At 39.1% G+C, this 12824-nt stretch overlaps 1 protein-coding gene across 2 annotated transcripts in view; it reads left to right on the top strand.

Annotated features, from left to right (window-relative positions):
* trappc9 (trafficking protein particle complex 9) overlaps positions 1–12824 on the top strand; it is a 336991-nt gene that overhangs the window by 48562 nt on the left and 275605 nt on the right. For both annotated transcript variants that reach the window (XM_017431170.2, XM_017431169.2), the window contains 2 exons: positions 8065–8191; positions 11906–12051. In XM_017431170.2, the coding sequence (XP_017286659.1) occupies positions 8065–8191; positions 11906–12051 (273 nt within the window). The remainder of the gene's footprint in view (positions 1–8064; positions 8192–11905; positions 12052–12824) is intronic.

Genomic DNA, 12824 nt, shown 5'->3' with positions numbered 1-12824 from the left:
ACCCACCTTGATCATCATCATCATATGAAATAACTTTTTGTCACAACAAAAAATAGTGGCTGGTAAAATATTTGAGTGGCTGGTAATTTGTCAAACAACCTTTGACCTTTGACCAATTTTGACCAATTTGTCCACCAGCCACTATGGTTGGTGGACAAATTTTTTAATTTCCACCCCTGGTTGTAGATGTACATCCAGTAATTACTTTCTGCGAGTTTTTTTAAAAGTCATCCAGTCAGTTCAGTTGGTAATAGTCAGACACATGTAAGTATGGCTACAGAGACAGGCAAAAACATTATCAGCCTCCGAGTGATAATATGTTTCTAATCTTTAGACCTAAAGGAGCTGTTTGCTTCAAACTGCAGGATTTTCATGAACTGATGGCAGTAGTTATCATGTTAATATCAACTGATTTTACTAAGATACTGACCAAAGTGGTCAGAACTTTTCCTTCTCTCCTCTGATAATGGAGTGGAATTTTTCCAGTGGTTATTTTTTTCTGGAGTAACACAGTTGAATCAGTTTTGGCAGGGAAGCAGAAGATCGTGAAATAGTCCCCTTTGCACCAGTTCTTCAGCACAAACTGTGAGTGGGTGGGACCTTAAAGAACGGGCCTGACCTGACTACATACAGCTTCTATTACAAACAATGAGTGGGTTTGAACTGGAATACATTTAAGATAAAATTTGAAGCTTCTGCATGGAGAGAAGTAATATTTTTAGCAGCTCTTATTCACAGCTGACAGCAGCCTTGTTTACTTCATGTGAATTGTTGCTTTATCTCAGTTTCCAGGTTTTTGTGCACCGGATTTAAAAATATAATTAAAATCCACTGGTAATCTGTCCAGATAAATCAACGTATGTCCTTAAACTGATTGAAGATGAAAATTCTCTCAAAGTTTATATTTTGCTTTTATGTTCCTTCTCCATGGCAGATTTTAAGAAAAAAGTGGAAGACAAGACTAAATGGACTTCTATTCTGTAGTTGAAGACATTTCGCTTCTCATCCGAGGAGCTTTCTCAATTCAGAAATAGAGAGTGTGGAAGCTGAGATGTGATGTAAGATGGATTCCTTGCAAATTGTTATCGCTCTCCTAACAATAGAGGCTCGTTAGAATCCTTGTTTATCTGACTCACTGAGGGGCCACTCTTGTCACATGAGTGCAGGTGTTGATTGGAGTGAAACTGACTGGGGATCAGGCCTAAAGCTCCATTATATGTTTTGAAAGCTGGAATCTGAGACCTCCTCCTCTGTTTAATGTTGGTTTCTCCCTTTTGAGATAGATGGCTTCCTTTACCCCCCTCTCAAACCATCTGTCTTCTCGGTCCAAAATATGAACATTTTGGTCCTCAAAGGAGTGTCCTTTATTCTTGAGGTGTAGGTGGACAGCTGAGTCCTGTCCCGAAGAGGTGGCTCTCATGTGTTGAGCCATGCGTCTGTGAAGAGGTTGTTTGGTCTCTCCAATATAAAGGTCTGAACATTCTTCGCTGCACTGAACTGCATACACCACTCCACTCAGTTTGGGTTTGGGTGTTTTGTCCTTAGGGTGGACCAACCTCTGCCTGAGAGTCTTGTTGGGTTTGAAATGTACTGGGATGTTGTGTTTGGAGAAAATCCTTCTGAGTTGAAAGAATGCAGAAAGATTGTTGGATGATTTTTATTTATTGCTAACCTAACAAAGGCATAGACTTCAGACAAAGCCGAGAGCAAAATAGCAAACAAAACAACTTTAACTAGAAATCGAATTACCATAAGCCTGTCTGCACCTGAGCTCCCTAACGATACAGAAACACAAATAAAGGTGGTTTAGTGAGGAAAAATGACTTTCTTTTTCCCATATGCTAAGCATGGGGTTAATAAGAAGAAAAAATGCATTTTTGAATAATGACAAATTTACTGTCCTTAAAACTGTGCCCCCCCCCATCCTCTCACACAGGATAGCAATCCCACTACCCTCTCCACAACCTATGTGACCTGTTATGTGTCTGGATTGCAGAAAATTTGTAATATCTTCCTCACTATGAAGAAAATCATGACTCTGCTATCTTCTTAGTAAGTGCCAAATAGGTTTTTCCTGCTGTTTTCTGAATCCTTACCAATTTACTGCGTCCTTGAAAACTACCTTTTTTGTTGTAGCTATGAATTTTAATAATGATAATTTTCATGTTATTTTTGGTAAAACCTACAAAGAGCTGCTGAAGCGAGACAAAAGAGAGAGATGGACTCCAAGCTGCAGACTGTTACAAGAACTTACTTTGGAATGCTGCCAACACGTTGTAGGCATAATGGTGCTGTAGCCTAGGCATGAGGCCAATGTGATGAGGCATGAGACCAATGCCACTCCAGTGCATGTGGGCTCCATGTCATGAATACACTGTCACAATGCTCCTCCATGCTCCATCCAGGACCTTGATATACTCCCACTGCGATAAACCACCACCTCCTTGCTAAAGAATTTCTGTGCATGCTCGGAACTATGGACTTCACACAATGGAGAGCCCAATACATTTTTTATAGGCACCTGAAAAAACAAAAAGCCTTAACCACAACAGGGTGTTCTGCAAACAGACAATATTGAGGCCCAGTGTTATCAGTCTAAAGTATTTTGGAGCAGGGTGGTTAGTTCTGATGAGCTGGAAGAAATCAGTCTTCTATCAGTCACATTGAGGAGAAAGAAAACAAAATAAGTGATTACTTTTAATTGAATAAGAGAATGTAACTTTGTTCAGTAAGGGGGAAACTGACACACCTATTTTTTTTTACTGTTGGATTTTGTATCGTTCAGAGTTAACAAGCGTTTTACATTACTGGTTAAATTTAACCAAATGTTATCTGCTGTTAAATAAACATCTTTGTGTGGTGTGTAAGCAGCTCGGTTTAGTCCCTCTATATTTCTGCAGGACTGACTCTGAAAGCCATACAGAAATCATTACTGGGTTTCTGTTCATTTCCTGAGTCTGACACATTATATAAAATATTGAATGTAGTTTGCAGACAAAATTTATTTTAGTGAAACAATAACCATTGCTTGTAATCAGGTGCATCTCTGGTCCTTTCCCTTTTCTTCTCACTGTTTGAATCACTGATCCATATTAGAAGATTGTGTCATAGTTTTGGTATTTTCAGTTTGTTGTTTTGATTATTGTCTTGTTTCAGTTTAGTTTTTCCTGTTCATGCCCTGTCACTCTCCACCTCCCCAGTACTTTTCCTGTTAGGTCTGCCACGCCCATCTCCACCTGCTTGTAATTATTCTCACTCACCTGTGTCCATTCTCCTCATTATCCTCTGTCTTTAAGAACCGGTCATTTTCATTCACCCCTCACTGGATCATTCTGCTTTGCCTGTTAGTTCTTGTTCCGTCTGGTTTTGCCTTCGCTCCTCGCTGTTGGATTTTGTTAGTGTTTGTTTTGCTGCCACGCCAGCCCTTTTGTTTGTATTTTAGTTTAATAAAGGATTTACGTTCGTTTTAAGCCATGCGTCTGCGTTCTGGGTTCGCCGCCATATCTCCACCTTCTGACAGATTGGACCTTATACAGGATCTTTGAAGTTGAAGCCGAAAGCATCCCCATAGGTTGAATCTAGATCATGCAACACCGTGATTGTGTGTGGTAATTGGCGGAAATGAAAGCCCCACATCCTTAGTGCGCAGATTCTGGTCCCAAAAATACAACATGGCAGCTTCTATAAACTGGGTCCAAACGGCTTCAATTCCCAACAGTGACAAAATAAAAGAATCACTTGAGCTCATATGGACAAAGAAATCTACTGAGAGCTAAAAATGTACTCCAAAAGAGTCAAACTTGAGTTGTCATGCCTTTCTGTGTATTTAACAGGTGCTCCTTTCTTTGCTTCCTCTTTTCTGTTGCACATCAGAGTGATAAAAGCCTGGTTTTCAGAGGAACTTTTAATCTGACCTTAAGTATTTCTTTTTTCCTCCTGATGGCTGACACTTGGAAATTAGATCCTATCACTTGGGGAACCATGTGAAGTGTTATATGCTGCACATTTTCTCTCACCAACCTGTAAAGTGTAAAACTGCCTCTTTGCTGTTTCTGGACAGTGTGTTCCAGCTGTCAGCCTAAAAATGAGCTGTGCTGTGTTTCTTTAGACATGAAAAGCAGAGTAGAAACAAAAATCTCCTTGTGTAGCCCAAATAGATGTTATAAGTTGAGCAGCCTGAAATACAATGAAAGAAGTAGAATGATTTAAAAAAGTGAGAAGAAAACCCCCACACACTAAACAAAGGTATTGTCTTAGAGGAAATTTTCAATTAAATTCATTTTTACAACTAAACTAAAAACAGTTTTAAGGCTTCCTCTAACATAAAACGTAATGCATACAATTGTCACAAATATTGTTTTAAAGATTTGCTTTTTCTCTTGCTTTATCAAGAACTTATACCTTAGAGAATATATTTATGTATCCATTAATAACATTTAGTTTGTAGGTTGGCTCATTGGATTGTCCAAATTTAATAATATTAGCATGCAGAACATGAACACACAGTTCTTGAAATATATTGTCCTATGATTTACTGCAGTCCAAGCAGTGCTTTGTGATATTGCTTCACTGATTTTGCCATGATGATAAATCTTCGATATTTTGTGCAGCCGTACTTTTCATCACATAATACCCCCACATTACCATTTAATACCTGTGTACAATTCATAAAGGTAATAAAATAAATAAATAAATGTTTGTTAGGTTTACTTGTCATTAAATCATTCAGATCTCATATGAGATGAATTCTGATTGATATCCTGACCAATGTGTTGAGTTGTGAGTGTTCCTGGTATTCCAAGAAAAGTTTTTCTTTCACCTAAAAGTGAAAAAGTTCCTGTCTGACTCTGAAGTTACCATAGGCGTTGTTAATGGTGACTTTTAGCAGCCTCACAGTTTTAGCTAAAGGTGTCATTTTCAAGCTGAGTTTCACAGAGTTGTTCAGATAGAACCCGGATGCTGCTCCCATGTTTTATAATCCCCTCAGAAAGATGTTTCAGTTTGGTACACCAGTGGCATCTCTCCCAAAGCAGACAGAAAATTAAAGAGACATGCTAACCATTACCCATATCTTCTCTGTGGTTATTTCAAGTTTTCTCTCCAAGTTCATATTTTTTTTAAATTACTACTTAACATTGACTGCTTTCTTCTAATTCCTCACATAGACCTTTCTAATGAATCCAGGTCAGAAATAAAACTTGGCCGACTGAAACATAAACCTTCTTCTTTTCTAACTTCTTTGTGACCTGGCCTTGTTTTCTTGCTGCAGGCCATCTTTCTTTGGAGGTTCAATTCACTGACAGATGCTCTCTGAATTTGTAGAAAAATTGTGTCAGAGAATTTCACTGGAATAGCTGCCACTTTTCTACTGGAGCGGGGGATATTTTTGACCCAGCACCCGTCAGGGTTGTTGCACTGTACTGGCTTCACTCTTGACAGCATGTAACTCTATCCATGTGTTATATCTAGTGTGAATAAATCAGATGTGTGAGTCATTTACCTGGAGACTGGATGGCTGCAAGGGACACAGTGAGGAGGAGGAAGCTCAGGGTAGCGTTCCTTGTTTTGTGACTTTCATATGAATGTTACCTTGACACTTAGCACGCACCTAACCAGAGTTACAGAACATCTTTTCCTCTTTGTGTTGGTGGTGTTCCTGCATACTGTTACATTGCCCTTTGTCCCAACACAGTGTGTCCTTCTAAAGCTCACAGATCTCAGTCTGCTGATGATCCTTTGATGTTATATGGGAGAATGGTGCTCAGGGTTTCACCTCACAGCTTGGCGACTTTAAAGAACCTTCTGCTGACATGTCACTGACTGATACAACGAGGATCAGATGAAGGATTGGTGGGTCAGAGGTTAAACTGATATGTTGCAGGTAGTGGTAATGGGGCTGGCCTTAAAGTGTGTTGCAGAAATATTCACCTGCTTGTTATTTTGTCTGTTTTGTTTGTCTGGAATTTAAATGGATTTTCAGTTGGATTTTGAGGAATAGAACAAAATTCTTCAGAATAATAAAAATTAAATGGGAAAGAAAACCTATTTTAAACGTTTTTTTAAAACATATTAAAGTAAAACGTGGTCCCCTGCATATGTATTCACCCTCTTTGCTTTAAAGCTTTACATGATGATTATTTTGAATATCCACAGATGGATCTCAAGTGTCAAATGATCTCAGTATACATACATGTGTTCTGATTGCCCCCAGAACCAAAACAATTGCAAAACTGCTACCAAGGAAGAGAAAGCATGAAAACCAAGGAACTTTCCTCACAGGTCAGAGACAAAGTTGTGGACAGATCCACAAGTACAGATCAGGATTGGAATATTTAAAAAATCCATTATTAGGAAATGGAAAGATGTTACCACAGCAAACCTGCCAAAAGAGGGCTGTTCACCAAAACTCACAGACTTTTCAGATCTGCAAAGATAGGAAGATCTGTTCATAAGACTACTATAAGCTGTACAGAGCTGGGCTTCATGAAAGAGTGACCAGGAAACAACAACAACAAAAAATAAATTTCCCTAAAGAAACTGCAGTTTTCCAAAAGGCACATTGGAAACTCCCCAAACACGTGGAAGAAGGTGCTGTGATCAGATGTGACTACAACTAAAACTTTTAGACTGTCAAGAACAACACCATGTATGGAGCAAACCAACCACTTCATCATACTGAGAATATTAGCTGCACAGTGAAGCATGGTGGTGGTTACATATTGCTGTTTTTCATGAGCAGAGACTGGGAATCTGGTTAGAACTGATGGATAGATGGATGAAGCAAACTATAAATAAATTTGTGAAAAGAGTTTGTTGGAGTCTTCCAGAGATTTGAGACTGAGACGGAGGTCCACCTTTCAGCAGGACAATGACTTTAAACACTCTGCTGAAAAAACACTCCAGTGGTTGAAGGAGAGCCAGTTTAATATCCTGGAATGGTCCTGTCAAAACCCAGTCCTCAGTCCAACTGATATTCTCTGGTTAGATTTAAAAATTGGTGAACAAAAGCAGCACTCATCCAGTCTAAAGGAGCTGCATACGTTTGTTCACGAAGAACTAACAAAAACTCCAGGTTAGATAGTCCTAGATCATGGAGATGGACCTGAAGAAGCTTGATGCTGGAACTGCTGCCAAAGGTGGAGACACAATATAGTAACATAGTTAAGGATGCTCAGCTTCTCTGTTATTTGTGTTTTAAGCCTCACAAAATTCCATTTAAACTCACTGTACTTGTACAGAATGAACATTCAAATGTATAATACTTGTGTTTTAGGTACTGTCTATATGTATTGTCCTGGACTGACCCTCAAACCCACCGCTGCTGTAAATCATTGGACAAGACAACAAATGGGCCAACCCCTCAATCATCTGCAAAAAAGAATTGAATTAAAATCAGAGTTGTCACTACACTCATCTCTGTTCTTTTTCTTCCCTGCTTCACAAATTTACCCTCTGTCTCTTCTTTTATTCTCCTTCCCTTAGTACTTCTCTTGCTTCTTTCCCTCTGACCTACAGGTGTCTTTATACAGGTTTCCTTTTATATGTTGTACAAGGTTGTACGTTGCATTCAAGCTTCACTTCTAATTGTTTACTTGAAGCACTTTCCCTGAGTATTCCATTCTGCTCAGTCACCCCATGGGAAAGGTAAACTTGTCATACTGACTGTAGGAGTGGGAGCTTTACATATTTAATGCAATCGAGCATTTCTTATTGATATAAAAAGTCTGTGATCTTTAAATGTCCTCCTACAAAGACTTGTAGAGAATTATTTGCCAGTTAATGACCTTCTCCTCTGACAAACACAGCTGAACCCTGCAGAACCAAAGCAAATGACATGGCTGGTTGAACAGTAATGTTCTCTCAAAAGGTATTGATGATACGATAAAACTTAGCTCGAAGGCTGGAGCGCCTCACACTTCATTAATCTCTGTTTGATTTATATTAGAGAGTAAGATGGATCCTCTCAGATTAAATGAATTTAATTGCTGTGGTCGTGTTCTGAGGTTTTCAAATGTATACACTGCTTTATCTACTCAGAGTTGTTGTGTTTCCTTTTGTTTTTAGAAAAGAAAGAGGTGACCCAGAGTTTGGAGAACTACACCTCCAAGTGCCCTGGTGGGATGGAGGTCATCACACTTTCTGATGGACTGAAGCTCCCTCCAGTGCCCTTCACAAAGCTTCCCATTGTCCGGTAAGGCAGCAGCAAGTCTTGGTGCAGACAGACAAATTTGTTTTTACCTTTCCACAATAATTGAAAAACCACAAGTATCTCTGGAGTTTAACTGCATCACTTATTGTTTATTCCACATTTAAGACATGTTAGACTTTACTTTTTATTATTGATTCAGTTGTTTTATATAAATGAACAAATGTTTCATTTGTTCATTTATATGCCTATCAAGGCATAGTTTAAACAAATGGTATATCCTTAATTTAAAGTTTTGCAGCAGCACGTTTTGTAGCGATCACTGCCAGAAAACGATCTCAGTACTTCACAATGAGATTTCTGCATTTGCCAACAGGTAGTTTAGTCTATTCTTCTTGAGCGAAATGCTCCAACTGTTTTATGTTTGAACAATGAAGTCTCCACATTAACTTTCTGATCCTTCCACAGATGTTCACCAGAATTAAAATCTGTGCTCATGAAGGGCCATTTAAGAACAGTCCGGTGTTTTGTTTTTTTCCTCAGCCATTCTTGAGTCTTGTTAGCTGTACGTTTTGGGTCATTATCCTGATGAAGGACCCTTGAGCTGCGACTAAGGATTTAATTTGTTTTTGGCACTGGGCAGTGTGTTACGCTCCAGGATGCCTTGTTAGTAGGGGTGTGGCTAGATCTTTTGGCACAAGATCTTGACGGACTAAAAAGTAATTTCCTGTCGAGTTGAAAACTGTTCTCTGAACAACAAAAAAAACAACACAAACAAAAACAAACCTTGTCTTATGACTTTGTCTGTTTAAAATATTTTCAACGCTTTAAATCATTTGTGTGGCAGCGGTTCAAACAGGTCAGGCACTAGGGCCATGCGGTCACATCACTCAAGCTGTGTTGTAAGTGCAGCTTTCACCCACCCTTCTGTAGCCTGCAGGCATGTGCTGAGAGGAAGAGTCTCTGTCTCACATTCATTTAAAACAGAGTTCCCACAGCGATTTGTCAACTTGAAGATAAGATAAAATTTGAAGTTGAGAGGCAAAGACTCGATCTAAGTTTGAGATGGAGGTTAAAAACACTGAACTGTACCTTTCACTGAGAAAGAAATCAGAAAAACATTTTTCCAAGATATATTGGAAAAATGGCTGGTCCTTGATAGGGTTTTTAATTTTGGCCTCTATGTTTCACAGTAGATAAAGTGATCTTTTCTTTGAAAGCTTAATTTTTCCTAGAGCTGATGTGACTGTCAAAAAAGCTCCTGTTTTGTCTCATCTGTTCAAAAGGCATTCTCCCAGACACTTTGAGGCTTGTCAACATGCATTTTGGTAAATTCTAGTCTGACTTTTTTGTGTTTTTCTGGCACACCCCTCCTGATTCAAAATGTGATGGATAGTGCAATCAGAAAGTAATGTACCTTGACCTTGAAATTCAGCTTGAATGGTTTTAGATGGTTTCTATATCTGCACTATCCATCTGATCAATCTGGGGCTGCATTTCCTCCTGCGTCCACATCCTGGGAGGTTGGCTACAGTCCCATGAACCTTCTACTTTAATAGTATTGTCAGCTGTGGTCAGAGGAAAATGAAGCTGCTTGGAGATGGTCTTGTAGTTTTTACCTTTAACATGCATATCTATAATCTTCTGTCTGAACTCCTCACACAGCTCTCATTTTCCTTCTCTGTTCCATGTTCAGTGAGGTGAACACAACCACACCAAACTACACAGCGGCTGTTTGTTCCCTTTAAACAGGCTGAAAGGCTGAAGAAAAGCTTGAAGGCACCTGGGATGCTAACTATGGTCAAACGCTTAGTTTGAAACATGACTGTATTGCAAAGTCTCTTTTAGGGTACCAACAAATTTGTTCACATTATTTTAGCTTTTTTTTGTAAAAGCAACAAATTTCAGCAAGTAGTTCAAATTTGCGCGCTACGAAAACTTGGCGCATTCTCCTGACACTTCAGGAAGAGAGGCACAGTGGAAGAAATGCTCTGGATGCCGTGATTGTTGCGTGGAGTAGGACAGCTGTTATCCGCCTGAGATTTCAGGCTTTACAGCGCCTTCAGCTGGGGGACAGACGGCATAAATGTTGCAGGGTAAGCTAACGCTGTTGTTTATATTCCTACCGTTCGCTCTTTATGCTCGCATCTGGTCACACCCACGACCAATAAGTGAACAAGACCTATGCTTGCGCCGCCCACCAAACCAGGGCCGCCCGGCTGGCCCTACTCCGAAGCAGGGACCAAAAAACCAGAGCCGGCCTTGAAAAAAGCCTATGGAAACGCATGCAAAGCAAGCCGAGTAGAGTGGAGCCAGGACCTTTAGAGCCTGTGTAAAAGGGGCATAAGTAACCTGCACTTACCCGCTGTAGTCACCCTTCCCTGCGAAGTTGTACTTTCGATTCATCTTGAGTCATTGTTCATATAATAATTCATCATACTGCTTTGCGGGGAATTCCAGAAAAGAAGTTTGAGAAACTCTGAATTTATAAACTCTGAGTTAACCTACCCTGAGTGAGGAAAGGCTGATTACTTTGAGGTTTAATAGCTCTGAGTGTCTTACCCTTGAGTTGAGAGGTTGGACTTGTGCAATGAAAAAATCCTCATTGGAACTCTGATACCTTGATTCGCTGTGGAAACTAACAGAAAAACATTTGTGGATACCAAATATGCAAGAGTCAACTCAGAGAAACAAATGCTCTTTTATTCCACTTGCAAACTTTTTAATGTATTAGCACCTTACTAATTTTCTTACTGTTCTAACTCCAGTTAAGTTGTTTCCATTCTATCGCCTTAAGACTGTTTGTCTTTTTATTGTTGTGTTTTTACTACCAGTGTAAAACCAAACTTCCTCTTTGAGGAACAAATCAAGCAAAGCTGACCTGAACTGGACAAACAATGCAGTGCAGTTGGACCTGAGGCGTGCTTGATGACCTCACAGTTCGGCTAAGTTCTTTAGTCTATCCCTGTGCTGTAATTTATGTAGACATTTTTTGATAACAATACAATTTTTCACATTTATTTTTATAGTCAGACAGCTAAAGACTTTAAACGGACCACATTCTTCTTCTTCTAAAAAGATAAAAAACATAATAGTCAAAATGTTGAGTTTGGAAAAAAGTTTTTGAAGGAAGATGTGTCTGAAAAAGGACATTTTCAAAATAATAAATTGATTTCATCGTTACTATTAAAAACAAAAATAGAATTGCAGAATCGGTGAAGTGGTCCCAGACATTATGTGCCTAGAACTCCTGTCAAGGTGGGAGTATTTTCACAGGTGAAGGTTGTTAATTGCTGGAGCAGTATTAGAAATTCTCACAATTGCTTTTGTACTTGTAAGGAATAAAGAAAACCAAATAAGTGTGATTTATTTTGTCCTTATTTTAGAGCGATTGTGGAGATGTTTTTTATAGGAAAATAGTTCTTGCAAATTATATCTCAGCTCAGTGCACAAAGTTTGTTCAGATGAGAGTCTGTTATGTGTTATTTTGGATATGTGCAGCCAGAGAAAGTTCCTGAGATAAATGAGTGAATCTGATACCATTCAACCAAAACCTTATGAGCACATCCAATCTAGGTGGAAAATCCTTCCCGACGGCAGGTTTTATTAACTAATTCTGCTTTGACATCAGTCTGATTGATTTAGAAAATGCCATGGTGATAGACTCAAAGTTTGCCTCTTTCTTGAATAAAAGCTCTGAGTTTCCATAGGTTTGTGATAATCTAACTTGTAGGCCTATTTCTTTTTTGTTATACCCAGATCAGTGAAGCTGCTTGATCTGCCCATCGGTCTGCGGCCACACAAAGTAAAAGGCCTGCTGGGACAGAACATATCCACCGCAAGCCCCTTCATCTACTCGCCAATAATCATGCACAACAGAGGAGAGGAGCGCTGTAAGAAGATTGGTGAGTCCACACCTGTTTCTGCCCTTGTTCAGTGTCTGTAGGAGGTGATGGTGACGAGGACAGCAACCGGGCCAATTTGTACCTCAACATATCGAGCATGGAAAAAAAAAACCCTGAACATGTTTTGCTCAATTTGCAGGGAGTTTTTTTTATATTTGCAAACCTGTTACTGCATTCTAAAACAATATTGAAATTCAATCAAGTTTAGAAACATACCGTGTCTGTCCAGTTTCTGAATATTTAAAACAAGTTCATTTATAACTTAAGATTTAGTTATGCAGGTCAATGTGCTCTGTATGGCAAAGTCAGGGATGTGATTTCATGTAAAAAAAAACTGCCTTCCCTGAAGGAGTCCATATTTACTAGTCTAAGATCATCTAATCATGAGAAATGACACAGTTGGAGCTGTTTCCATAAAATCAAAATCACTCACATACAGCTGTTAATAATCAGCCTGTTCAAACAATTTAAAAAAAAAGGCTAAAACATAAAAACAACTGGACTTCTATTCTGTAGTTGAAGATGTTTCGCTTCTCATCCGAGGAGCTTTCTCAATTCAGAAATAGAGAGTGTGGAGTTGAGCTTTTAAAGCTGAGATGTGATGTAAGATGGATTCCTTGCAAATTGTTCTCACTCTCCTAATAATAGAGGCTCGTTAGGGTCCTTGTTTGTCTGACTCACTGATGGGCCACTCTTGTCACATGAGTGCAGGTGTTGATTGGAGTAAAACTGACTGGGGATCAGGCCTAAAGCTCCATTATATGTTTTTGAAA

The sequence above is a fragment of the Kryptolebias marmoratus genome, linkage group LG5 (assembly GCF_001649575.2).
Source record: "Kryptolebias marmoratus isolate JLee-2015 linkage group LG5, ASM164957v2, whole genome shotgun sequence".
NCBI classification, from domain to species: domain Eukaryota; kingdom Metazoa; phylum Chordata; class Actinopteri; order Cyprinodontiformes; family Rivulidae; genus Kryptolebias; species Kryptolebias marmoratus.
Note: the sequence above shows the minus strand (reverse complement) of the source record. Positions and strands in the feature narration are given on the sequence as shown.